This window comes from Hippichthys cyanospilos, chromosome 6 (genome assembly GCF_059441005.1).
Source record: "Hippichthys cyanospilos isolate Australia breed blue-spotted pipefish chromosome 6, RoL_Hcya_1.0, whole genome shotgun sequence".
NCBI lineage: Eukaryota > Metazoa > Chordata > Actinopteri > Syngnathiformes > Syngnathidae > Hippichthys > Hippichthys cyanospilos.
The window spans coordinates 13,733,884-13,758,075 of record NC_142374.1 but is presented as its reverse complement, the minus strand read 5'-3'; the positions used below and the strand labels follow the sequence as shown (position 1 = coordinate 13,758,075).

The 24,192-nt window shown below is 39.7% G+C and overlaps 5 protein-coding genes across 11 annotated transcripts; all 5 read left to right on the top strand.

Annotated features, from left to right (window-relative positions):
• Window positions 1-615: 615 nt before the first annotated feature.
• LOC148422269 (galactose-specific lectin nattectin-like) lies at window positions 616-1,980 on the top strand. The gene is made up of 6 exons (XM_088416587.1): window positions 616-678; window positions 799-826; window positions 927-1,012; window positions 1,108-1,239; window positions 1,711-1,822; window positions 1,889-1,980. Exons 1-6 carry the CDS (start codon window positions 616-618, stop codon window positions 1,978-1,980), a joined length of 513 nt encoding a protein of 170 aa, XP_088272713.1.
• A 1,289-nt stretch (window positions 1,981-3,269) lies between these two features.
• LOC148422268 (ADP-ribosylation factor 4-like) lies at window positions 3,270-8,617 on the top strand. Its single transcript, XM_088416802.1, has 6 exons — window positions 3,270-3,472; window positions 4,003-4,083; window positions 4,164-4,273; window positions 6,836-6,907; window positions 7,552-7,677; window positions 7,767-8,617. Exons 1-6 carry the CDS (start codon window positions 3,406-3,408, stop codon window positions 7,848-7,850), a joined length of 540 nt encoding a protein of 179 aa, XP_088272928.1. The 5' UTR covers window positions 3,270-3,405; the 3' UTR covers window positions 7,851-8,617.
• A 362-nt stretch (window positions 8,618-8,979) lies between these two features.
• On the top strand, window positions 8,980-14,802 carry LOC148422267 (protein tyrosine phosphatase domain-containing protein 1). 3 transcript variants are annotated; one of them, XM_088418001.1, is made up of 13 exons: window positions 8,980-9,119; window positions 9,236-9,395; window positions 9,476-9,556; window positions 9,630-9,748; window positions 10,937-11,074; window positions 11,151-11,422; window positions 11,494-11,787; window positions 12,455-12,658; window positions 12,731-12,847; window positions 12,913-13,014; window positions 13,096-13,176; window positions 13,963-14,073; window positions 14,154-14,802. In XM_088418001.1, exons 3-13 carry the CDS (start codon window positions 9,498-9,500, stop codon window positions 14,274-14,276), a joined length of 1,620 nt encoding a protein of 539 aa, XP_088274127.1. In that variant the 5' UTR covers window positions 8,980-9,119; window positions 9,236-9,395; window positions 9,476-9,497; the 3' UTR covers window positions 14,277-14,802. The 3 variants fall into 3 exon arrangements, with proteins under 3 accessions (XP_088274127.1, XP_088274125.1, XP_088274124.1); XM_088417999.1 differs by having other exon boundaries at window positions 8,986-9,119; window positions 9,259-9,395; XM_088417998.1 differs by having other exon boundaries at window positions 8,986-9,395.
• Window positions 14,803-14,943: 141 nt separating this feature from the next.
• On the top strand, window positions 14,944-19,016 carry LOC148422266 (ciliary microtubule associated protein 1A-like). 5 transcript variants are annotated; one of them, XM_088418003.1, is made up of 7 exons: window positions 14,944-15,213; window positions 16,161-16,272; window positions 16,352-16,555; window positions 16,633-16,740; window positions 17,078-17,196; window positions 18,004-18,144; window positions 18,268-19,016. In XM_088418003.1, exons 2-7 carry the CDS (start codon window positions 16,164-16,166, stop codon window positions 18,382-18,384), a joined length of 798 nt encoding a protein of 265 aa, XP_088274129.1. In that variant the 5' UTR covers window positions 14,944-15,213; window positions 16,161-16,163; the 3' UTR covers window positions 18,385-19,016. The 5 variants fall into 5 exon arrangements, 4 of the variants coding, with proteins under 4 accessions (XP_088274129.1, XP_088274130.1, XP_088274131.1 ...); XR_015865970.1 differs by lacking the exon at window positions 14,944-15,213 and adding an exon at window positions 17,841-17,883 and having other exon boundaries at window positions 15,228-16,272; XM_088418004.1 differs by lacking the exon at window positions 14,944-15,213 and adding an exon at window positions 15,230-15,607.
• Window positions 19,017-19,790: 774 nt separating this feature from the next.
• Window positions 19,791-23,998, top strand: LOC148422265 (ciliary microtubule associated protein 1A-like). The gene is made up of 7 exons (XM_088417356.1): window positions 19,791-19,974; window positions 20,829-20,907; window positions 21,592-21,795; window positions 21,891-21,998; window positions 22,194-22,315; window positions 22,381-22,521; window positions 22,855-23,998. Exons 2-7 carry the CDS (start codon window positions 20,832-20,834, stop codon window positions 22,969-22,971), a joined length of 768 nt encoding a protein of 255 aa, XP_088273482.1. The 5' UTR covers window positions 19,791-19,974; window positions 20,829-20,831; the 3' UTR covers window positions 22,972-23,998.
• Window positions 23,999-24,192: the final 194 nt, after the last annotated feature.

Genomic DNA, 24,192 nt, shown 5'->3' with positions numbered 1-24,192 from the left:
AACGGAATGAGAATTTGTGTAGTATTACTATGCATATGACAATAAGGAAGAAAAAAAAATGCCTCTTGAATCTCTTGCCATTTGAACCTGTTGACTGGTGGGAAATGAAAGCTGAAACCTTTAGGAGGTTGAAATGCCAAAATGGACATCTGTCGAAAATGTGTACTTTCGTCAATAACTCCCAACTTACTGTATCTCCACGACACGAGCCTGTTTTTTTTCTTTTTTTCTCTTCTCCTTTATTCGAGCTTGATTTGGGTTACTAGTGACGCACTCACTTGAAATCAAAACCTGTATGCACAGCTTGGTATATTTTTCTGTATTGTTTGGTTGCATTCTTGACTAACAACAAGTTATTATCTTGTTGCGACCCCTTTCTTTGTGACACTGACATAATGTACACCTTCAACATTCCGAGACTGTCAACTGAACATATATAAAGCTGACTTGTCTTTGTCAGCATCAAGCATCTCTACTGCAAAGGTAACTTCACGCAACTTTGCATACCACTACTGAAACTCAATTACATGTCACATTTTCAACACTGACTTATACTGTGAGAAATGTTATATTGTGAGTATTATATAAGTGCTTTTTATTTTTCTTTCATTGCAGATGGCATTCCCTCTTCAATCGTTGTTCCTCCTTTGTGGGATCAGTGGACTCTTGACTGGAGTCGTAAGTCAAAATCTCATACGCAGACCGAAGTAAAGATTTTTACTATGGTGTTTGATGTACTACTATATTCATGTGTCAGTGTTCTGCAGTCAGATTTGAATGTACTTTTCTTCTTCACAGTTGTCTCGCCGTGTGATTGAACACAAAGGTTGGTCGATATGAAGCAATACCTTTGTTAATTACCAAAATTTTCTTTTAACACTGACAGTAGATTTGATGCATAACATATAAAATAACAACTGTTACAGACAACGGCTGTCCTAAAAAGTGGACTCGGTTGGACTGTAAATGTTACATCTACGAGGATGAAGAGAGAACCTATGCAGATGCAGAGGTATGGAAGAAAAACCTTGTCGAAGTAGTTCCATTACACATCATGATCCTCCTGATGACTAAAAGTTGACTCTTTTTTTTTTTTCTCTCCAACAGAGTATTTGCAATATTCTTGGTGGGAATTTGGCCTCTATCCACAGTGACTTGGAAAACGCATTTGTTCTTGAAGTGATTAAGGCAAACGGTGACGCCACTGAAGGCTGGATTGGACTCCATGATGCGATTGAGGTAAAAATATCGACCAGTACAAACATTGTGGTTGAATCCTGTCACTTGTGTTCAGTTCGAGTATTTTGCCAAAAGCAAAATGAAAAGGTCCTTCAGGCTCAGTTTTGTCACCAGATGAAAAACATGTAGAGTTCAGTACTTTGATAATAAGAGAACTAATTATCAAAGCCACCTCAAGACAGTCATTTGTCAGATCCATTGAGAGGGCTTGAATTCAGTCTTCTAAAATCTCTAAATTCACTAATATTCATTGCAGTCATGTGACCTCGACCTTCATAAATTAAAGCGTCGGATCAAATATCAGCTTTGTGATATACTTTGTGATTCAAATATAGGTCAAACTAAATGGATTACCATAGATATTGTAAAAAAAAAAAAAAAAAAAACAATTACGACGCAAATTTAAGTAGACTTTATCTTTATTCCTGTTATTATAAATTGGTTACAAACGTATTCATGTTTGTCTTCCAGGAAGGTGATTACATCTGGACTGATGGCTCGGATGAAGATTTTCTCAACTTTGATACAACAAATTCTGAGCCTAATACCGCTACTGGTGACTGTGTACAAATTGATACCACTGGTAAGTAAACTCAGTATTCAAAATGTGTTAAAATTGGTGTTATACTAACTTACGCTTTTTTTTAAGATGGACTTTGGCAGACTGCAGCCTGTACAGACGAAGATGTGTATCTATGCATCAAAGATGCTGTAGATGCTGTGCACCTTACCCACGTGTAATAGCTCAACTTATCTGGTCTTCTCCTGTCACAACAGGGGTCTCCAGTTAAAACAATACAGTGAAATTTTCAAACTTAAGTGGTGTCAATGTATTTCTGGGTTTACTATCGAAGCTCCCTTTTCCTCGCTTGTTTTTGACAACACATTTGTAATGTCAAATATCAGCTCTCTGCTCAATAAAGGAATATGTCTGCATCAAAATAGTGTTAATGTGATTTTCTTAAACACGCTCCATTTAAAACTTGATCAGTCTATTGCAGTTGTTGCTTTTGTTAGCACCTGAGCAAAAGAGTATATTGTAATGAATGTGTTGCCATGGGTTCTAGATTGTTGCATCAATACTTGTCATATTCATGTCATCCACAAAAAAAGGGGGAGGGAGAGGGAGAACGAGAGAGAGAGAGAGAGAGAGAGAGAGAGCGAGAGAGAGGAGAATGCTTTGACGTAAACACACAATAGGTGAGCTTTGTATCTTAACGTCTCCCATGAACCTTGAAAGATACTACAATACAGGTACAGTATATAGTGTTATTGAATTCTCTTTCAGTAAAGCCAGGCATAAAGCCTTGACGTAAGGCAGAGATGTCAAAGTCCGGTCCTCGAGGGCCTGTGTCCGGCATGTTTTCAACGCTTCCCTCCTAACACACCTGATTCAAATGATTGGAAACATTTTAATATTTTAACGTTAGTCTGTCATTTTTCCCCTCTTCATTTAACCACGGCAAGCATCCATTGGTGACGAAGCCACTAATCGTTCATCCTTTACTGCTGTCTTCTATCACAGCCATGATCTTTATTTATGACGACGACTCAAATCTTTTTTGTTCCCTATTCTTCAACTGTTTTTGACAACATATTAGCAATGGCAAAGGTCATTTTTCTCATTAATAAAGTAATCTGTCAGCATCGCACCCATTATGTCAAATACCATAATGACCCAAATATTGGACGCACTTGTGTATAGGACACACCTTTAATTTGAGGTTTAAATTCTTATATTTTCTGTTACCATGAAGAAAAAAATGTGTTTTTCTTCATTCCATTGACATCAGGTCTGTTAAGAAATAAGCAAGGAAGGGTTGGCATATCCGAACTGGCTTTCCAAAGATTTAAAGGTGATATGATTTTGTAGTTGTGTCTTTATCTCTCGCGCTCATCTTTGATTAAACAAACTCCTGCACGGTTGATCATGTCATACTCCAGTCCAATCAACGGCGATGAAATACTCTTAACTAGTTTTCCAACCGCAAATAAACACCACAGAAGAAGAAACGACGGCGACGTCACGCGTTCCACGTTGGCCCAGACGTGGCAGTTGGTCTGGACTCCTGTCTTTCGTCAAAGCAACTCTCAACAACTCCTACGTCTTTGTCTGTTTTGAAGGCTTACAACATTCGTGAAAGGATCTAACATCACTAAGCAGTCATGGGGCTGACGATTTCTTCTGTCTTTAGTCGACTTTTTGGCAAAAAACAAATGCGGATTTTAATGGGTGAGTTAAAAAAAAAACTTGGTTGACGGCTAGCTTAGCCGCTCTCTACGCTAGTCCAAGAGAAACTGACAGCTGTGTTGAAAAGTTGAAATATTGAAATTGAATTCCGAACTGAGAGCTTAACCACGCGAACTGACTGTAGTGTTGTAAAAAGCGAAAATTAATGCCGTTATATTTGTTTTATAAACTAAACTACAAAGATAGTCTTTGCTTTCTAGACGACGTAGAAGGGTTTGACGGAATCTCGATATTCCGTCGAGTTCTATTTAGGTTATCGCCAACTGTATATTTCTCTAACCTGTCTTACTTTAGCTGTTTTAAACGACTTTATTCAGTCATTGTTATGTTGCGTTCACTCCCTTTCAGATCGCGTCATTTGATACTTAGTATAAGAGATTAATCGCTTTCCTGTTATCTGAAGCCAACCGGCACGTTATGCTAGCAAGTCTTGTTCTGTTACGTAACGACTGACCTATGTTGACGTTAGCCAGCTGTTATAACTTGTCATTTCACAATGTTCTCGCATTTAGTTGGTCTTGATGCTGCTGGAAAAACTACTATCTTGTACAAGCTCAAGCTCGGAGAAATTGTGACCACCATCCCAACTATAGGTAAAAACATCTTCAGTAAGCTGTTTCACCTGTTGATCATGGTTGTGTTTAGGTCTGTTGTTATTTTATCTCGCTGTCAGGTTTCAATGTGGAGACAGTTGAATACAGAAACATCAGTTTCACTGTGTGGGATGTGGGTGGCCAGGACAAGATCAGACCCCTTTGGCGACATTACTTCCAGAACACACAGGTATGATGGTTCTCATTGGGGCAAAGTGAAACGGCAACTCTTGGTAGGGTCCAATCTAGCATACACCTGTTCGCCTCCATTTACTTTAAGTAAAGGGTGAAAACCTTTTGCCATTTTTCCCAATTAAATGCACTTCATTTTCATCAGTCTGTGTGTGTCAAATGCAAGCTCTTGCAGTTTTAGGATAATTCTTTTTACTATTACTTTGCTGTGTCCCCAACATTTACGGATGGAAGTTCTAATTGTGAATTGGATTGTTGTTTACCATTGTGACCTTTTTTCATCTTGCACTTCACAAATACTCAGATATTTAAAAATGCACGTCTTAAAACGAATAAAAACTCAATCTAAGCATTTTTGTCAGAAAATGAAAATGATTCCATTCTAAAAATAATTACGACTGCAAGAATTGACAAAAGTCAAAAGAACATTTTAACAATGATGTATTATACCCAATACAACGTCGTATAAGCCTATCAACATACAGTATTGAGGTGGATGCCAAAAAATTGAAATATGAAGGGAAAGTCCATCCATCCATTCATTCACTAACTAACTTCTTTAGCTGCTTATCCTCTCCATCCAACCACCATCCCACCCACGCACTTTATCGAGCTGCTCGCCGTCACCAGGGTCGCTGGCTTACTGGCGCCTTTCTCAGTCGTTTTCGGCAGTAGGTGGCACGGCACCCTGAACTGGTTGCCAGCCAATCGCAGACACAGAGGGCACACAGAGGAACAAACATTCATACTCATAACCATACCTAAGGGCAATTTGGAGTGGCCAATATTTCTACCATTCATGCTCTTGGCAAAGTCCATATATTTCAATAACTCATTTTGAAAGGTGAAACGTGAAGGTTATATTAGTTGACCACACACAAAATGGGATATTTTAAGCTATTTTTTGCTTATGGCAGGAAGACAAAAACTTCAAAATCTAGTACTTGTGAAAATTAGAATAGCATGACCAAGCGAGTACAATATTGTGAGCTTCCTATCCCAATCTTGTAAGCTCATTAAAGCATAATACCTAAAGTTTTACTCTGTCTTTAAATGGTCTCATTTTAGCTTCGTAGCCCTTAGGCATGAGTCCATATTAGATTCTGACGATGTGATAAACATGAGCAAAAAAATTTGCGGTGTTACTTTATTGGAATTACTTTTTTTTTTTTTTTTAATTAAAGTCTATGTTTTAAGAAAATGTTGAACATTTGACAGATTAAGAAATGTGTACTATGTTTAGTATGAATGCATGCATGCATGCATACATTCATTCATTCATTTAAAAACTCGCCTCCTTTCTCCACTGCCATGTTTTTGTTGTTGTTTTTTATGAGAAACTCACAGTGCCTTGTCACTGGTTAGTTATATTTAAACAAAGACTTCCTCCTCCTCCTTTTTGTATGCCAAGAATGTTTTAAAAAAAAAAAGCGATTGCCATCTTCTTTTAATTTTCAGAGGTAGCTTGTTAAGTCAACTCTGCAAACAATAGTGATATGTACCACTGTACTGCATCGCACTTCTGCACCCAAGACTTTGAAAAATCATCTGAAATAATGGTGTGACATATTTTCAGATGAATTCATTTTATCACTTGTAGTCCTTAAAACTTTACAGAAAACAATTTCATTTGACTGGCATCAGCAAAAATGTGTTTTTGATTGAAAATGAGCACTTTTGTTTGCCTTTTTGAAATCACAATTTGAGAGCCATCCTGTAAGATCCATAAAAGACACGGAGGACATCATAGCTTGAGTTCAATTGGTAAAGCTTCATCCAGTTATCTCCCAGAAGTGGGCGACATTATCAAAATTCAGTGTATTTTTTGGTTTAGTGTGTCATGCCGTCATACATGGTGCTTAGGTCCAAAGGTGTTAAAACAAGAATGCATGCCGTGAACATAAAAAAAAGCACCCACAAAAAGGCAATGTCAATTATTTTCAAAGATGCAGCTTGTTGAGTCAACTGTGCAAGCAGCCAATCACATTTTGTTAAGTTTAACCACCTCCTTGGCTAAATTGAACACAAAGGAAAAGCGCACATTAAACTGTGACTTTTTAACACGGCAGTAAACGGTCATCTTGGTTATTCACCCATTTCTAGTAGCCTTCAGATTCATGGGGGATTCTGGTCTCATCCTTGACACGCTCCATAAGAAAGAAGCTGGATGTTCACAGAGCTCTGTAACAAATTACACGAAGTGTTCAAAGAGGAAAATGTGGCTGGAAAAGTGACTGGTAACCGCAGCCTTATAAGATTGTCAGGCAACAGCCATTCAGAAATCTGGAGGAGCATTATTAGGAGTGGGCTGGGGCTAGTGTCAGTGCATGACATGGGCTACAGTTGTAGAATTCGATGTGGTAAGCCACACTTGAACCGGTCTGAACTATATATACCTGGTTATGGGAAAAACATTCTGTTCTGTTAATCAGCGTGTCAAGGCCTCCTTTCCGATTGAAGTCAATTTTGCATTTAGACAAACAGGTCTAAGAGCCTTGGAGAAAACAGGAGAAGCGCTTTTTGGAAATCATGTTTTGATTTGTGGTCATCTATTTTGCAGGGCCTCATCTTCGTAGTGGACAGCAATGACAGAGAAAGAGTGACCGAGGCTGCAGATGAGCTCTCCAAGATGGTGGGAATTTTTGATCCTTAGAAACATGCCTGAATTGGAAAAATACCTCTCAGACAGATTGAGACAATCCGAATTGGAGTCTTTTCTTTGTATTAAAATGAAATACTTGTCAGTGACAACAGTCAGAATTACAATATGTATTTAAAATACTTTTAATAAAGCACAATAAAATGTAAATTTGTAATGCATTCTTATGCTGTGGTCTAATCAAATGATTTATGTAAGCAACAAGACTATAAGGTAACAATAGCATCCATCTCAATTCTCTTGACCACTTATCTTCAGGAGGCTCGCGGGCATGCTAGAGCCTATCTCAGCTGTCTTTGGGCACGAGGCGGGGTATACCCTGAACTGGTTGCCAGCCCATTGCAGGGCAGTAATGAAAACAAAATATAAACAATTTGAAAACTGTCAATGTAAAATTGATCTTTGACATTTGTAGTTGTCAGTGGCAGTGAATGAGTTGGGAATGTTTTTCTTAGCTTCTAATTCAGTCTTTAAAATGATTTTATGTATCAAAATACTTAAGATAAATGCGGAAGGCATGACAGTTTAAATTACTGTACGTTGAGCAAGTTATTAGAAAGTTTTTTTCCTACGATTCCAGCCCAATAAAAATTGTTTGTCTATGGATGTGCTTCCAGTTGGGCGAGCAAGAGTTGAAAGATGCGGTGTTGCTGGTGTTCGCCAACAAACAAGACCTCCCCAACGCCTTGTCAATCAGCCAGCTCACAGATCAGCTGGGTCTCAACAAGCTGAGAAGCAAAGACGTAAGTCTTTAAGGAACACTAACGTTTGTATGAAGGCGTCATAAGAGTTTGAATGCCGACCTGTCCTTTTTTTCCCTCGCTGTTTGCAGTGGCACATTCAGTCGGCCTGCGCCACGTCTGGCGACGGCTTGTATGAAGGACTTGACTGGCTTTCTGCAGAGCTCTCTAAGTAGATTCGGATGAAAGAGTGAACTTTCACAGGGACGTTCGACATTTGGTCCTCCAGCGGTTGAGGACATGGCTGGTGGCCAGTATGTTTTTTGTTTTATTTGTGGTTGGTTTTTGATTGGGGAGGGGGTTGTCATAGTCTACTTTCATTCCATTGTATGACCAACAATCTGTGAGCATCATCATGAAAATGGTGCAGCTTGACCACTTGTTTGATTCCAATCAGGTAGTGTTTGGATGGGTTTTGTGAAATTCTGGTGAATGGATCTCGGTCGGCCAAGCTTGCAGGTTTCTTCCACTGGGGGACCTCCCGCTGAATGGATCCGAAAAGGAACATTGTGCCTTCCAGATTCTCCCATGTCCTCCCAAGATGCTTTTGCCAGTTTTAAAAAGACAAGACCTTTTTTGTACTGTTTTGCTCAGTTTGCGGCTTCATTGTAAACTGCTCTCTATAATAGATAACAAGTCTGCACTTGCACTTACTTGTCAGATCTAACAACTGTTGAACTACAGAGAAGGATTCATTATGTACTCATTGTTAAAACTGTTTGCTTGAAACAATAGTACTTTTTTGTTTTGCTTTTAATGTTTGCCATACTTTATATTTTGTATCATACGCCCATGTGCTTTATTTTTTGCTTCATCTTGGAAAAACTATTGGCAGGGTGTACATTCCGGCATGTTTGCAGACCTTAAAATGTGTTGTTGTTTATAACAAGGATTTGCTTTTAAGTTTTTATGTTTAGGTTCGCAATAAAGATTTAAAAAGAAATTATTTCTCCTCAACTTATTCTTACCCAAAGGAATAAGCGTTTTATCTGCATAGTTTAAGAGGAGGCAATTAAAAATGCCTTCAGACACAGTTAATGTTTATTTTGCGGAACGACAATGGATCCCCTTAACCGGGCTCCTAATACCCCTGGATCATAAAAGTCGAACACATCAGTATCATAGAATCGACGATCATAATGTGGGTCGTTTGTTAGGTACCAAACAACAGTGCGTGCGGCTTTTTTTGTTTTGCGTGTAGGACATAGATATGGTGTTTGGCTATTTGCATATGGATCTACGGTATAAGCACTATTTAATTGGTCTAATGCATTTATGACCGTTAATCTGGATTAGCAAAGATGGGCCAGCTGTCTGCATGTCTGTAAGCAACTGAGTGTCAGCATTGAAAACGTGTTCTGTTTTTTTGGTTTTTCTTCTACACACTCCTTGTTTAAATAGGAATAATGGGAATTATAGCAACTCTGTCCAACATTTTCCCAAAGGTAAGTGTTGAGTGAACTTGACCAACCAGACCCGTAGACAGTTGTGTAGTGCAGGCGAATGTTGGTTGGAGGTGTTGCACCACCTACCTGGTGTAGGATGCAGACCTGCATTCCAGTTCCACGACCCGCTTACTCCCAGGCTCGGGAAAACCTGGTAAAGGCGATCCCACCCAAGCTGCTGTGTCTGTTGGCTTGCGGAGGGGTGGATTGTCGTTACGAAGGACCGGAGTGTTGGAAAGCAAACCAGCAGGTCATCCGTGGCATTTTCTCTTCATGGTAGGACTATATTGTCATTTTACCCATCAAGAAAAGGAGGCGTTTGGTTACTTATGATGTACCCTAACCTGAAATCACAGGGTTACTGATGACATCATCGCCATGGCGCGTCCTTCCAAAAGCTTGATTGAGAATTACAACGTAATTGAGCAATTCCAACGGTACTGCTTTGAGTTTGAAATACTCAACGTTGTGTGGCATTGTGTTTTTCCTCATATGTGACTTGGTCCCTAGATTAAACATCAGATCCATCATAAACATGCAGATGCCAGGTGAGCATGCTCACTGTGGACCTCCCCTGGACCCCCAAAGTGGCTTCACATACTCACCGCAGACCTTCATGGAAAATGACAGTGAGAAACTGTGTAGTATAAAACTGCACCCCACCAAATACTGTGTAATTCATGTAGGCACTGTATGTGTATCTCAGCTAGGTTAGTGATTTCCAAAACACATGATTGAACAACCAGCGAAAGCCACAATGTTGAATACAACGCTGTATTCAAAAACAAAACCGCACCTGGTCATGTATACGCCCATCAATTTCCTACGCTGCTTTTCCTGTTCACGTGCTGGGACCTGTTCTACAGAAGCGCAGAGCTGCCAATGTAAAGTAAACATTTTTCATGATGGCGAACCGATGAGCCAATCAGCAACCCAGGAAGCCATTGCTCCGAGACCGTTGTTAGACCGTTTTTAGTCTGCTTTTTTTTTTTGGCTTTCTCATGTCTGTTTCTTTTTCTCTTCATCCGTTTGACGGCTTCGGTTGATGACTTGCGCATTCTGTGTATGCTATGCTCTTTGGACATATTTGCAAGTACGTTTCTGTGTACTGTATTTACATGTATGTTTGAGTCTTTTTAAAATCTTTTAAATGTATTTGAAAACACGTTTGATCATACTTGCAAGCACTGTCATGTTCAAACGAGCTTGCCGGTTAAAAAGGTTTACTCCATATTGGCAGCTCCATTCGGAAGTGTTTATAGTAAGTTTGAAAGTATTTCAAGTACGCTGGAACATATTTATACGTATGTTTGAACAAACGTTCAACTGATTTGACAATACTGACCCAATTCCTACAAGTATGTTTCAACGGAAGAATTGTCAGGGAAATACTAAAAACAGCATTTTATCCCACAATGCCAAGGGGTAATCCTCATTGGCAGCTCCACGCTTTCGTAGCTCCACGTTCCTGTATATTCTCGATGATAGTGAGCACGCCCACAAATACATAGATTGCCTGTCAGTCACAGGCCTTACACAGCCAGACCACCATATCCACCCATGGGAAATTGTAGCCGTTTAGGACAATGTTATTCTTCCTTCTTTGTCTCAAACCCTTCATAATCTGATTAAACGCCTTCCCAGAAGAGTACAGAGCCCGTTTATAGTTCAAGGGAATTTTCTGCCCCCCATTTGGAGGCAGATTTGTAATAAACATGCTTGTTGGATCTCACTGGCTACCAAGTGTTGAGGCCAATGAGTGTATGGTTCTCCTCACCAATCAGAGGATTTTCCATGCATGTGTATTCATTTTTCAGTTTACTTTTACAACTTTGGGATGCCAGACTTCTGCGTGTCCTCCCTGGTCAACATAATAGATGGGGTTAAGGTGCTGGCCTTCGCAGTGAGGGAAGGCAGGGTTGCTGTGCACTGCCATGCAGGCCTTGGCAGAACAGGTTGGGTTCCATCAGTAGTGTCCCGGCAAACGTGGCGGCACACAATCCACAACTTTGTACTGTGACTTTTCCGCAGGTGTCCTAATAGCATGCTATTTAATCTACACTTTGCGCATAAGTCCCAGCGAGGCTGTCCATTACGTGCGCATCAAGAGGCCGCGATCCATCCAAACTCGAGCGCAGATCAGCCAGGTGTTTGACTTTGCTCGGCTACTCAGCACGCAGCTGGTTCAGTACCCAGACCTCAGCCTGCGACACGGATCCCCCGTCACCTTACAGCACCACCTCAACCGCCAGGCGCTCCTGCTGCACGGCCAGGAAGCCCGAACGCTCAGAAACGTTCCCAAGGTCAAGACTTAGATCTCACCTGTGTTGTGAACTGTACAGCATCACTGATCCCCCGCTTGCCATATCGTCAGGTGGTGTACCTCTTGTGTCTGCGCCTTGCCTGCTTGTCGATGGGACTGCCGGCAGCTCCAGAGATAAACGCCGAACTAGAGAAAAGATCAGCACACAGAATCCTGATCGGAGTGGTGAGGGAGACCCTGGTGTCCAAACAGTTCCTGCCCTTGCTGAGGGAACATCACAACATCGCACGGACAGCCTCAGGCTCCGTGTCTTCCTGGGATGAGCAGCTGGGATTCTTGGAAAGGAAGAGGGACTTTCTTCTGGACAAGCGCAGCTACAGTGACTCTGACCTCAGCAAGATGATGGTAAATGAGATTGAATTTCACACCTTCAGTGATCCAAAGCCTAAATCGCCATCTTGTTAGGGAAGACGTCACTTCATTTGTGTGGTATTTTTTTTCCTCTGTGAAGTGGCTCTGTCCCAACTGTCCCTGGCTGCCACCAGGCAAAGCTAAGCAGATTTTTACTCAATCATGTCAGTTAGAACAATTCTGATCACATGCTGATGTCAAAAAGTGTCCAAAAAATGGCATGCGCGGTCACTCTCGTGCCTATCTTCTTAGAGGAAGTGGCCGCATACTCATTACTTATGCACGTGTATACTGCAATTGCCTCTCCCTTTGCTCTCTGAGAGATGGTAGGCTTCCAAGGTTCACTCATAGCTTCCAAACATCCGCTCCACAAATTTGGAAAAAAGGCCCACTTTTATGAGCCTTTCACAGCAAGGCTATCTGTACAAAATGTAACTTACTCCTTGGAATGCCCACTTCCTTGCCACCCTTTTTCTCTCCCACCTTTGAGGTCTCAAACACTCAAAGACCATACAATTTTTCATAATTATTAGGTAATAAATTATAAATCTCAACAAATTCAAGAACAATTTCCATTCATTATTTTTAATGGGAAAAATTATGAGTATATCTGAAAAATAAGCAGTTTCCCGTTTTCATTCCATTGTAAATTGTTCTAAAGGATCTGGAGAAGAGTCCCTGGTGTGCAGAGGATGCGACAGGACCGGAACTGAGATTACTAAGCTCCAACGCTGCCGCACTTACACCACACCTGATCACCAAGAGCCACTCTCATGTACACGACATGCAGCCAAGCAAAAACTCTGGTGGAAAGATAAAGTGTATGCTCAAAAAGACTCAATCCAAGTACAGTTCCAACATTGAGGTAAAAGGGATTGATGTGTTTAAATTAAAAAGTGTCTGGTGAATGCTCCTGATCAGGATTATTCCTCTCTAGCTGTGCAGGAGCACACGCAAAGGGCGCCCCACCACAATGGCTCGCGCTATTGCCAAGGCAATGGCGGACCAAGATCCACCGGAAGAAACCATCCTGCAGCGATCATCTCTTCTACAGGTGCGAGTCCCACATCTGCGCATTTTTATATAAAAAATGCCAATTCCAAAATCACTTCTGAACAGGAGGAGCTGAACAGCAGTGAATGTGGCTGGGCTCTTTTAGTGACTGAGACGAATCCTCAGGTTCTCGCGTGTCTGCTGTGGACCTGGCTTGAGAAGCTCAAAGTCAGTCAGTGGACTATAAGCAAAACACAATTTGAAATTCATGTTTCAATACTGCAAGATAGATGATCTATCTTTACGCAGGAACCTGTTCTTGGTGATGAGGATATAGTCCGCTTGAGATGTGTGGGGTGCAACAAGAAACCTCTTGATGTGCTCAAGAAGGTAAAGTAACCAAACATCTTGATTTTCCTTTGTACTCCATGTTAAGTGTCTTAGTTAAAACAATAAGCAAACATGGTACCGAAGTACTCATTCTGAAAATGATAAAGACCCATTTGATAAGAAAGATCTCCCAGTTCTGAAATAATTGGATCCTTTTATTCATGACAGGTAGTGCTTGCATTATGAAGCTCGGGCCTATCTAGTAAGAAATAGAGTAGGTGTGACAATCTTTGACCGTCGTTACGATTTGATTCGGATATTTGGGTGTATGATTGGATTGAGAATAAGTTTTGATTCAACATGATTTATGATTCAAAGATGTTTGATTGACAAGGATTTCTGCTTCAATCAATAGATGTGAGATGAATCTTCAAGCTCTACTTGTTATCGTCCGCAATCAGCAATTGAATATTGTTTTTTGTTATATTTATGGTGTATTGATGTTGATAGTCAATCTACTTCCTCTGTAGTTCATGTTTAGCTTATTTGCAAAGAAACCAACAGGAAGTGGGTGTTTTATTTTTATTACTTGTAAAATGACTTTTGGGACATTTTATATTGATTCTGGATCACAAAAAAATATCATCTTGATTCTTATGCACATCTCTAATAAAAAAAAAAAAGTAAGTAGAAATTGAGTAAGGGAAAGCCTTTGGACTGGCTAGCTTGAATTCTGTTTGGAGTGGACAGAACACTGGGAAGTGGTCTGAGGTCTGATTTAACAGAATTTTAAAATCTAACCATTTCCGGTGCAATGAGTTGCTTGTATTAATCATCTCCTTTCAGTCACAGAAGCACACCATCTATTGTTTATTGAGCTGTGTCAACAAGGTTACCCGCCTGTGTCCACACAGAGAAGATGCCGTCCTGCAGCGACTGATTCGAGCACTGACAAAGGTAAACGACCAAAACGTGGCAGTTTTTCTTCCTTAGGGGAAAGCCTGACAAGAGAAATGTTTGTCTTTTTGATTCAACAGCGGCCTCAAGAGGACACAGGAAGCCTACCAAGTTTAATAAATGTCATGAAGGCCCTTTTGAGAGAGACCTTTCAAAGCAACAGTTATATTCGGAGGACATGCAGCTGGGACGTTACACTTTGAATTGTTTTCATTTATTCAGTTTTTTTTTTTTTTGTTTTTCTTTCATTTTGCTGCGAATGGGGAAATGAATAGGTTTACGGGATGGTAGTGTGTGTGTAAGGAGTGTGTTCGGTAGAAATTCAGACATAGTTAAGATGAACATTAGGGGACTGGCAAAATTCACTTTTGTGTTGTTCGGATTCACGCAGTAGATGCTCTACTTGCTGTGAAATAAATAGCGCGAGGTACCCTACATATTTTTTTCAAAATTAACCAAAGACAACCCAGGCCGTCTGTTCAACAATTTATGACATCCACGCGATTGAATCCTCGGCTACAGGTCCAGTTTGATCAATATCTGTTAATTATTTCAAAATAATCTTATTTAATTAGTTTGTAGATATGTCATTTTCTGCCATTCAAGATTATGAACAATGTTGTTCCGATACAAGTTGATGCATCATCTCTTTGAACTAATGTGCGTTAATTACAATAACATGATTTGAGGAGAAACAAATAAAGCGTTCAATTTTGGTTGACTCAATAATGTTTTGATTTGTGTTCTGTCCAGTTGAAATCTTGAATTGTACAGCAGTTGAACCAGGAATTGTTATTTTTATACCAAAAGGAATAACAATACAGTACCGTTCCAACATTGCAGGTATACGACCGTATTGCGGTGACGTCACCGCCAGACAGGTTGTGATCAACGTCGGACATGCGCGCGCACTGTCTATTAACACAATCGTTTTGTGCACAGCACTTGTGTGCTGTGTTTCTAACACACGCCACTCGAGTACCAATGGACAACCGGGTAACACGTCATTACTTTCAGGCTGTAATTATGTCATCTTCCAGCCGGGACGCAGGGGCAGCGTCAGGATGCTAAAATGCTGGATAACACTTTTTTGTCCAACGTGAAAAACTTCGGCAAGAAAATCAAGGGTTGTCCTGACAGGTCAGTTCAGGTTAAAAAGTATTTTTAAGCGATCGACAACTTAGAGATTATTAAAACTTCTCGATAGTACTAAAATATTAACGCTATGAATACTTACAGGCTTTGAATCGGTTATGTAATCTGTAGTAAACGCGCGAGACGTTCGGGAAAGTCTGATTTGCAAAAAAAAAAAAAAGAAAACTAACGTAAATGCTTTCACAACATTTTTAGTTTTACAGATTCCTTCACTTGTTTGAAGGTTGTGAACACAACACGCTCGGCATGTTCAACCATCTCCCTGGCAACATTGTCATAGTGAAGTGGGCCGGCTCGAAACAATTCGTGTTGTAGTTCAATGAGCGCGCTGATTTCCGGATCCCAGGAAAACTAGGGAGAGGATTAGAATTTACTAAAGGTAAACTATTTTACCCAGCGTTTTTTTCTGGGCCTGTTAATAATAGAATCAATAATTCAACTAAGCATTTCTTCCTGCAGATGTTTGGTTATTAAAAAAACAGGCGCAACCAAGCGTTGCATTGCTTTAGTAGTTGTAACATTTACAGATGAGTGATGGGCAGGCAGTGCGGTGGACGAGAATTGAACATCTGTTCCGTTCTGAGATTCTTGGTTATTATATACCTGTGTGACGTTTGCATATTATCTCCCTGCTTACGGGAGTTTTCTCTATCTCCTCCAACATTGTCTACGTGACAATGTTGTGTTTTTGGAAACACTTTTGTAAGTGTTCATCTCTGCCTCGTTTCTATTTTGATATCACAAAAACCCGGTACTGTATTTGACCAGGGGTTTGCAAACTTTCTATTCACTGTATGTGACTCGCCAGTGACCTTTGGATGTACAGTGTCTGGACTATTCAATTAGTATTGGCTGATTGAAGAAGTGGAGGTCAATTTTGTATTTTTGCACCGCCCATCAAGTGGTAAACAAAATTTGAGTATTTAATACAGATAATGCCTGAAGAGCCTTGGGTTGGATCATGGAGGCCCCACAGACCACGAGGGCCCATAGCTGCCCTCTATAGTAGCCCAGGGCCAAAATATGCACTGCCTTCCCTGACAGGTAGAATACTTCTTCTTATTCCTCCCTACCAATGTTACGTTTTGGGATATCAAACTATTTTTCCCTTTCCTTCACGCAGGTTCTACGCTACATGATCCGACAAAACACAAAGCGCCCAGTTACAGCTTTCGGGCCCAGTTTGACATAAGCACACAAGAAATATCACCCGGACCTAAGCACCTCATCCCCCCCAACATCACCAAAACTGGCCGTGATGGGACGCCGGCGTTTTCATTCGGCAGTCGCCCGAAGGATCTGGCACGCTTTCAAGTTCCTGCACCTAGTGAGCATGATGCATTTTTTTCAGCAATTTATCTCGCCTATCTTTGCAATGACAATGTTTTGTTTTATTTCTCTTAGACCATTACCACCCTGAAAGTTCAGACAAGGCTACTTATCACTCTTCTCCTTCTTATACGTTGTCCGGGAGGTGGAAACATGTTGCATTCAGCAATCAGATGACACCTGGTAACTTTCCCTGACATTTTTTACACTTCCTTTAAGTTAAAAAAAACAACAAAAACCTGTCAATATCCAGGGTAATCAGCTTATTTTTCCAAACACGTTTTCTGTGACTGCTTGACGAATGTGTGGTGTATCTCAGGGCACAACTGCAGAATAGAATATAGAAAATATAAAACAGGCTAATTGTTAGCCTCTCCTGTGACTGCGATGCAGTCACATTTTAATTTTTCTTGGAATTGGGCTTTTTACTTAGTCTGGTTGGAAGGAGGAGATGTGCCTTAATTTGGCCCAATTATTGGGTAAAGTATGTATTTTACCCTGAACGATTCTGTCTCTGCAGGTCCAGCATCCAACACATTACCTCCTGTGTTCGGATCCAAAACTGTCAATATACGTTCAGCGCCTGCACATTCGCTCTACGGTCGTGGTAAAAAAGGCTTCATGGGAGACTACACAAAGGTACGGATGTTCTTTGAAACACCTAAAGAGACCTATAAGCACCCCTTCACAAAGCATAAGTCATTGCAAAGTATTAGATTTTAATGACGCAGCAAATTCTGAATCTGTCCTCAAGGATTTGAAGTTTTCTGTTCAAATTCAATTAAAAACCATTGCTGGCTATTCTTTATAACACATCGGGAATTGTGTTAGATGCCAGTCAAAACAGTTGTCATCCACCTCCACTATGAATTAATTTTTTTGCACATGGTACTACTTTTGGAGATTTTATGTAACTAAGTCTGTAAAGTACTGTAGGTTAATTGTCATTTTAACCGTCTATTCATGTTTCTGGCTTTAAAAACACCCACTAAATTTAATAAAAATTGAAATAAGGACAACATACATGTAGAACACGTTATTAAATCCACTAATGTCAGTGGGGAGGGTGTGTCACACGACAAAGCAGTTTGGCCAATTTCGACTCACTCCAGCACACCTGGTGATTTTCCCTTGCACACATACCAACTTGCTGCAATGGAAAATGTGAGGAAAAAATCAACCGAGTGAATGTACGAACGAGTGAGAGAGAGGGTGCCCAGAGTCTTTTGATTACAATTAATCCGTTATTGTGACACATTGTTTTTACTTTGGAACCTTCCTAGCTGCCTGAAGTTCTATTGGTCTGCTTCTGTTTGAAAGTCTTGTGTAAGTTTAGGGCAAATGAGGGATGGGATTTTTTTTTTTTTTTTCAAAATAGTTTCAGTGTGTTAATCTTCAGGTGACAAACTGTCCCTTTACTTTTGCTTCTTGTACATTCTCTTTCAGTCCCCGGGCCCTGCAGCCTACCAAGCTGTGGATCCCCAAATTTACCTAAACAAATCCCCTCAGTATAGCATGCCAGGACGCAAGTTCATACCTCAAAGTGCTACGAGAACGCCAGCACCTGGAGTATACCGTCCTGAGAAGGTAAAAGAAATTCTGCTTCTTAATGGAGTCAATTACTCAGATCAGAAAGGGATCAATTTGTGAATTTTTAGTTGTTTTGTGCTTCTTTTGGTGGTTGGAGCTAAATGTTCTTACTTTGTCCAGGTCACCAACGTACACACCAAAGCACCAGCCTACACCTTTGGACTGCGTCATTCCCAATACACCATCTGTCCCATCATGGATGCGGATAAATACCAGCAGTCAATAACCCACCCTTGAACTTGGCTTTGAACACAGTGTCATCAGATGAAGAAAAGCGGTCAAGGTCAGCGGATGAGACTTGTGGATGAGATCTCACAGTTCAGCATGTCCAATACTTTGTCTTGTCTGTGAAGGTGGTTTTACGATTGTAAACACTCGGGAATCGTCCTTTCTTCTCATCACATCCTGCTGTGGCTCTTCGGTTAAGGCTCACTCAACCTCCTTATGCACTCTGCAGATGACGTTTGAGGGTTCACTGATGTCACGGAAATTAATTACATTGTGTTCTACAATATTTTTTTTAATAAAAAGAATAATAATGAAAGTCATTATTTTTTAGTTTGCAGCTTAGTGCAATTACAGTAAGGTCAAAATTCATTCACTGACTGGTTATTATTTGCCTTCTATTCTGGCAGAACATTGCACAGCAACGTTGTGCAATTACTATTTTCATTTTTTGGGGGTCCAGAATTATTCACAGTCCTGGCACAGATGTTACTCTGTTCCTTTAAGAACATGAGTAAAATCCAAGTCACTTAAAACCCGAAGACTATTAATTCCAGGCTATGTATATGTACTGAATTAACCTAAATGATGCCCTTTTGTATGTTGAATTGTACAAATAAAAGGTTTATTTTGTATGATGTCATGTGCAGGTATATCATGTGGAAAATGCTGAATAAACATTTCAAATGATTCCATGTAGCTGATGTCATTTCAGATAGCACATGCATGTCATACTCACCTCACCTATTTTAGCAATTTGTCACTGGCAAATGTAATCATGAAACGGGGTTTTACAGTAATATTGAAATGAAGCAAGATTCCAAGGCTAATTATTTGACCAAGCAATAGTACAAGTTTTTGATGGTCATCCCAAAAGCGCAACTGAAAACAACGTGGTGTTATATATTTAAACATGTCCTTATGAAATCGGAAGCAGTGAAAAATTCAAGCTCAGTGCATGAGAGGCCGAACGTGTAATTTGGAATTTTTAGAAATGTTCCCTGTTTTAAACAGCTTGCTCACAGGCGCAATAGCAATTAACAAAGCGGCTGCAATGGTTTTTCTTGATTTTTCTTTCTTCTACTTTTTCTTTCTTCTACTTAGAAGTGAAAAAATACTGTACAAATACTTTGTGTAGCCTACTTATAATTTCTCATGTACTGTATTTGATTTTTCTGGTGACTTTAATTTTACAGCCTACAACTGAATTCATGCGCTTTCTTATACTACTACGAATACTACTACTCATTCCTATTTAAAAATGAAAACTAGTCAATATAAGCAACGTTGTTTTTGTTATCACACCGCCATCTGCTGGATATGTAGTAAGAAAAACCACAAAAAGGTTGTGTGCCGCTTTAAACAGCCGTGCCGTGGAGACGGTGTCGTGACGTCATTGCTACTCACAGCACGTTTATGCGCTCTGTATTTTGCCCACACGCCACCCTAATCCAAAATACATCATCATACTTGGCCTCTGATGATGTCGATTGCAAGGGGCGGCGTCAGGATGCATTACTACACCCATCGCATTTGGTTTGGTTAGCATGGAATAGCACTGACGTGTTCCAATTTCACCGAAAGTCCAAGAGCCATAGACAGGTTAGTTGCATGATCATAAGTCTTCCATGTTGTCCAAATTAAAAGTCGATTTAAATTACTGAATTATAATTATTGAATTATTAAAGTTGTTTCGCATTTAATTATGTTATCAAGTTTACGAGCCAATAAGCGATCGCAGTAGCGTTGGGACTAATAATTCAAACTACATTATCAACGATGATCTAATACATTTGTGTACAGTTTTAATTCCACCAGAAAGAGGGAACACACATTTTAGGACTTTTTTTTTTAATACAAAATGATTACAACAGCATTATAATACATATTGTGAATGTTCTCTTGGATTAAAATATACGGTGCATTTCTAAAATAAGTTGTAATGAATAAGTACTTTTTAATAATACTTTCACAAACTTAGACTCACATGATATTCATTCATTCATTCATCCGTGTTGGATATAATTACTGTACTTGGGATGATATTTGACCTCTGTTCATTTGAACCAGGGGTGTCAAACTGATTTTTATTTTGGGTGTCAGAGGGCCGGGATGACTGTGAAGTCAAATACATGTTAAATGTGATTGTAACACATTTACCTAGTATTGAATTCTGAGGCCGGCGAAAATTGATTGGGAAAAAAAGATGCTTGTTTTTTTTCTCCTTAAATTTTGTAAAAGTTGAAGACCACTTGCAAGTGTGGTATTTTAGCCAAAAACTCAAATTAAAATTTCACGGGTCACATACAATAATGTGGCAGGCCGGATCTGCTCCCCGGGCCTTGAGTTTGACACCTGTGATTTAAACCTAATGTTTAAATTTTTTACATTCCAGAGTAAAAAAAAAAAAAAAAAAAAAACGCTATCAATTGACATCTTCCCTCGTCTTTATTTAGCTCATGCCTGGAGAAAAGCCCAAAGTTGAAAGGGTGGTAGGGAGTAAAAGATCCCTTTATGCACTTCCTTCACTCACAGGTAAATCTCTAATGACTTTTTACTTAATAGTTTATTACCTAAAAGTGTACTTGTGGTGCCAATTAGGAAAAAAAGTATCAAGAAATCTGCATCCAAATTTGATTTTGCATTCCCTTGTATGCAAGGGATAATAGTGACACGGCCATTATTTTGGGTGTCAGAGGGCCATAACCATACTTTCCTGTGAGGGGCGGCGACATGATGCGGCAGCATTTACTTGATCAGATTCTGACAAGATGAGTTAATCTCGAAATTTTGCAGTCAGTCCTGATGGATTGAAGGACTTTTCATCGGTATTGACTGGAAAATTGCAAGACTGACTCAAACTTGTCTGAATCTGACCAAAAAAAAAATGTGCATTGAATGGTAGAGTGACAGCAAAGATCCGGTTTTAACGTTGCTGCTGCATGTCTCCGCCCCCTGCAGGCAAGGAGGGCTACGTGCATGTCATCTTGACAAAGAGGTTCCCCTCTTGTCAACTTGCCTTTAATGCAACCAGCAAAATCAAAAACATGTTTGAGATGCTGTTTTTCTTGATAAAACACGTATTTTTATTCTTTGCAATGCCACAACAGTTTTTTGTGTGTCTTGTGTATAAACTCACTATAAAGATTGTGTGCCCAGTCGATTTTGATGATATTGTTCTGATGAGTGCTAATATCTTTGCCTTACCCTTTCATCTAGGTGCTAATAACCACGATCCAACGAAAAGCAAAGCGCCAAGTTTTACTTTTGGCTCAACCTGTCAGGTGACCATACCACACATCTCACCTGGGCCCGCCCACTTTATTCCCTCCAACATCACCAAAACTGGCCGTGATGGGACACCAGCATTTTCATTTGGTAGACGTCGAAAGGAGCGGGCACGTGATGAAATTCCTGGGCCCAGTGAGCAAAATTCAATGAATATTAGACTGTGGAGATAATGTACATACAGTAAGCAGATCACAACTGTTACAGCTTAATTCTTGTGCTTTTTTTAGACTGTTATCAGATTTCAAATGCAGAGAGGGTCACATTTCATTGCTCCCCCGCATATTCGTTGTCTACAAGGTGGAAACCAGCAATGCCCAGCTATCTATTTACACCTGGTAATTTTCTACTCGTAGATAAACCCTTCCGGTGCCAGAGTTCTTTCTCCTGTGTTTTTTTTTTTTTTTTTTAAATCACTATTTGTAAAGGTTGTAGCTTGACAATGGTTGGATAAGGCATACTGCTTGGTATAATTTTACTTCTTTGGCAGTTAAAGGGTTAAGAATTCACTGATATTCTGCTTGTCACTGCAGGTCCAGCATCCAACATGCTGCCTCCCGTTTTGGGATCCAAAACAGTGAACATACCTTCAGTGCCCTCACACACAATCCGTGGTCGCAGCAAACTTGGCAACTTTTTTAATGATTTAGCACAGGTATACATATATAAGACCTCATTTAATGTTTTCCATCCTGGTTTCATCATTACTCCGTTCTGCAGACTCCAGGCCCCGCAGCCTATCAAGCTGTGGACCCCAAAACTTACCTAAGGAAACCTCCCCAGTTCAGCATGCCAGGCCGCAAATTTCTACCTGATAGCTTCACAAAGACGCCTGCACCTGGAGTCTACTGCCCTGAAAAGGTAAGAGGAGCCTTTATTCTCTTTAAACAGCTGAGGATATACGGATATGTGATGCGTTTTCACAAATCCAAATGCCGGGGAGTTTAATTTTTTGAGTTATTGACAAATTTAATTTTTGAAAGATTTCAATTTGGGAATTTCTACAAAAGCACAATGATTCCCAGCCATATGCTGTCTCCCTTCAATGTTGAGAATGTGTTAACCTCACTTTCTCTTCTAATACAATACAGTGTGCTGCACTGAAGTAATTGCCATATAATCTGTCATTCATTCATCCATTTTCCGAAATGCTTCATTATCGCTTTGTTTCAGTAAAGGGCATTTTTGTTCTAGGTCACCTCCTCACACTCAAAAGCCCCATCCTTCAGCTTTGGAAGACATCACTCGGAAAACACATTAATCCCTCTTACGGATTTGGATCGTTGCCAACGCTCAATAATGCTTATTTAACTGGACACTAGAGGGAATGAAAAAAGGGCACAATTGTAAAACGTTACTCTAAAACAGCCTTTAAAAAAATGTTTTAAGACACACTTCTCAAAATCAGCATAGAGATAGCACAGCCTTCATTTTTTTGTTTTGAAAAAGCCATTTTTAGTTATGTATTATTCACAAAATGTAATATCTGCACCACTTGTACTTAGGGACTATAGTGAGTTGCAGTCTATCGCAGCTGACTGGAAGCATACCCAGGTACACATTGAATATATATAATACAGTTGTTCTCGGACCGTTTTTCGATAATGTCTTGTGAAATATTTTTTTCAGCTATGTACCCCTTAAGTAGCAAAAAAAAACAGTTTTGTGTGAAACAAAGACAGAAGAACTGCATTTGCAGTGGTATATCTACACATATTTAATTCAGGAATTCCTAAACATTACTCTTGTAACAGGTGTCTTAACTGGCATGTCTGCCGAACATTTGTGACTTAATACAATGTGCATACGTGTAAAACTGACATAATAAAGGCATACAACATTTAGCCCGAACATAATAAAGGCATACAACATTATCCAAAGGAGCCACCACAACACAATTTAGCTCTCGGTTGCTTCATCTTCTACATAATTACCTCTTAGTTTGAAAATAAAAACAACTCAAGGAAATAAAACCCATTAAATTAGATTTGTTGATACCCAGAATCTCATGTACACCCCGAAGTGCCTTTGTGAACCCCAGTGGTACTTGTAGCCCCATTTGAGAAAAAAAATATACCACATATATATGTATACTTTTACCCAGAGTATGGGCATTTTAGATCAGATTTATGATAGGGGAGAGAGAGTGCCTGAAGAATATTCAGTATTCAATAAATTATCCAGAACTATTATGAAGATTTGCCCACCCTATTGTATATTTTAAAACTTTTATTTTTGTGTTTTAATTTAAAAAAAAAAACTTCTATTTAAAAAAAGCTCATACTATACTGTCATTTTAATCTTTTACTTGTTTTGTGAATCTCTGTTCTAGGATATTTTGAAATAAAAAATACAAAAAATAATCTGTGCATTCATGTTCTTTGGCAAAATTGCCTAAATCTAGGGAAAATCACAATTCCTGCATGTCATGAATTAAGTTACTAAATGCTCTCATCCCCTTGGATGCAGTCATAAAAACCATAATGGCTCTGTGTCTTATTTTGTGCCCCTTTTGAAAGTCGCTGTGTTGCA

What these genes read in the sequence shown, in the direction of transcription:
- LOC148422268 (XM_088416802.1), top strand. Translation starts at nt 3,406, where the DNA reads ATGGGGCTGACGATTTCTTCTGTCTTTAGTCGACTTTTTGGCAAAAAA. An exon ending in GACCACCATCCCAACTATAG is followed by an intron (nt 4,084 to 4,163) that starts GTAAAAACATCT and finishes TCTCGCTGTCAG; the next exon opens with GTTTCAATGTGGAGACAGTT. An exon ending in ATTACTTCCAGAACACACAG is followed by an intron (nt 4,274 to 6,835) that starts GTATGATGGTTC and finishes TCTATTTTGCAG; the next exon opens with GGCCTCATCTTCGTAGTGGA.
- LOC148422269 (XM_088416587.1), top strand. Translation starts at nt 616, where the DNA reads ATGGCATTCCCTCTTCAATCGTTGTTCCTCCTTTGTGGGATCAGTGGA. An exon ending in GTGGACTCTTGACTGGAGTC is followed by an intron (nt 679 to 798) that starts GTAAGTCAAAAT and finishes TCTTCTTCACAG; the next exon opens with TTGTCTCGCCGTGTGATTGA. An exon ending in CCGTGTGATTGAACACAAAG is followed by an intron (nt 827 to 926) that starts GTTGGTCGATAT and finishes CAACTGTTACAG; the next exon opens with ACAACGGCTGTCCTAAAAAG.
- LOC148422265 (XM_088417356.1), top strand. Translation starts at nt 20,832, where the DNA reads ATGCCTGGAGAAAAGCCCAAAGTTGAAAGGGTGGTAGGGAGTAAAAGA. An exon ending in TGCACTTCCTTCACTCACAG is followed by an intron (nt 20,908 to 21,591) that starts GTAAATCTCTAA and finishes CCTTTCATCTAG; the next exon opens with GTGCTAATAACCACGATCCA. An exon ending in CAGCTATCTATTTACACCTG is followed by an intron (nt 21,999 to 22,193) that starts GTAATTTTCTAC and finishes TTGTCACTGCAG; the next exon opens with GTCCAGCATCCAACATGCTG.
- LOC148422266 (XM_088418003.1), top strand. Translation starts at nt 16,164, where the DNA reads ATGCCTGAAGAGCCTTGGGTTGGATCATGGAGGCCCCACAGACCACGA. An exon ending in TGCACTGCCTTCCCTGACAG is followed by an intron (nt 16,273 to 16,351) that starts GTAGAATACTTC and finishes TCCTTCACGCAG; the next exon opens with GTTCTACGCTACATGATCCG. An exon ending in CTTTCAAGTTCCTGCACCTA is followed by an intron (nt 16,556 to 16,632) that starts GTGAGCATGATG and finishes TATTTCTCTTAG; the next exon opens with ACCATTACCACCCTGAAAGT.
- LOC148422267 (XM_088417998.1), top strand. Translation starts at nt 9,178, where the DNA reads ATGTTGGTTGGAGGTGTTGCACCACCTACCTGGTGTAGGATGCAGACC. An exon ending in CGTGGCATTTTCTCTTCATG is followed by an intron (nt 9,396 to 9,475) that starts GTAGGACTATAT and finishes CTGAAATCACAG; the next exon opens with GGTTACTGATGACATCATCG. An exon ending in CTGACCTCAGCAAGATGATG is followed by an intron (nt 11,788 to 12,454) that starts GTAAATGAGATT and finishes ATTGTTCTAAAG; the next exon opens with GATCTGGAGAAGAGTCCCTG.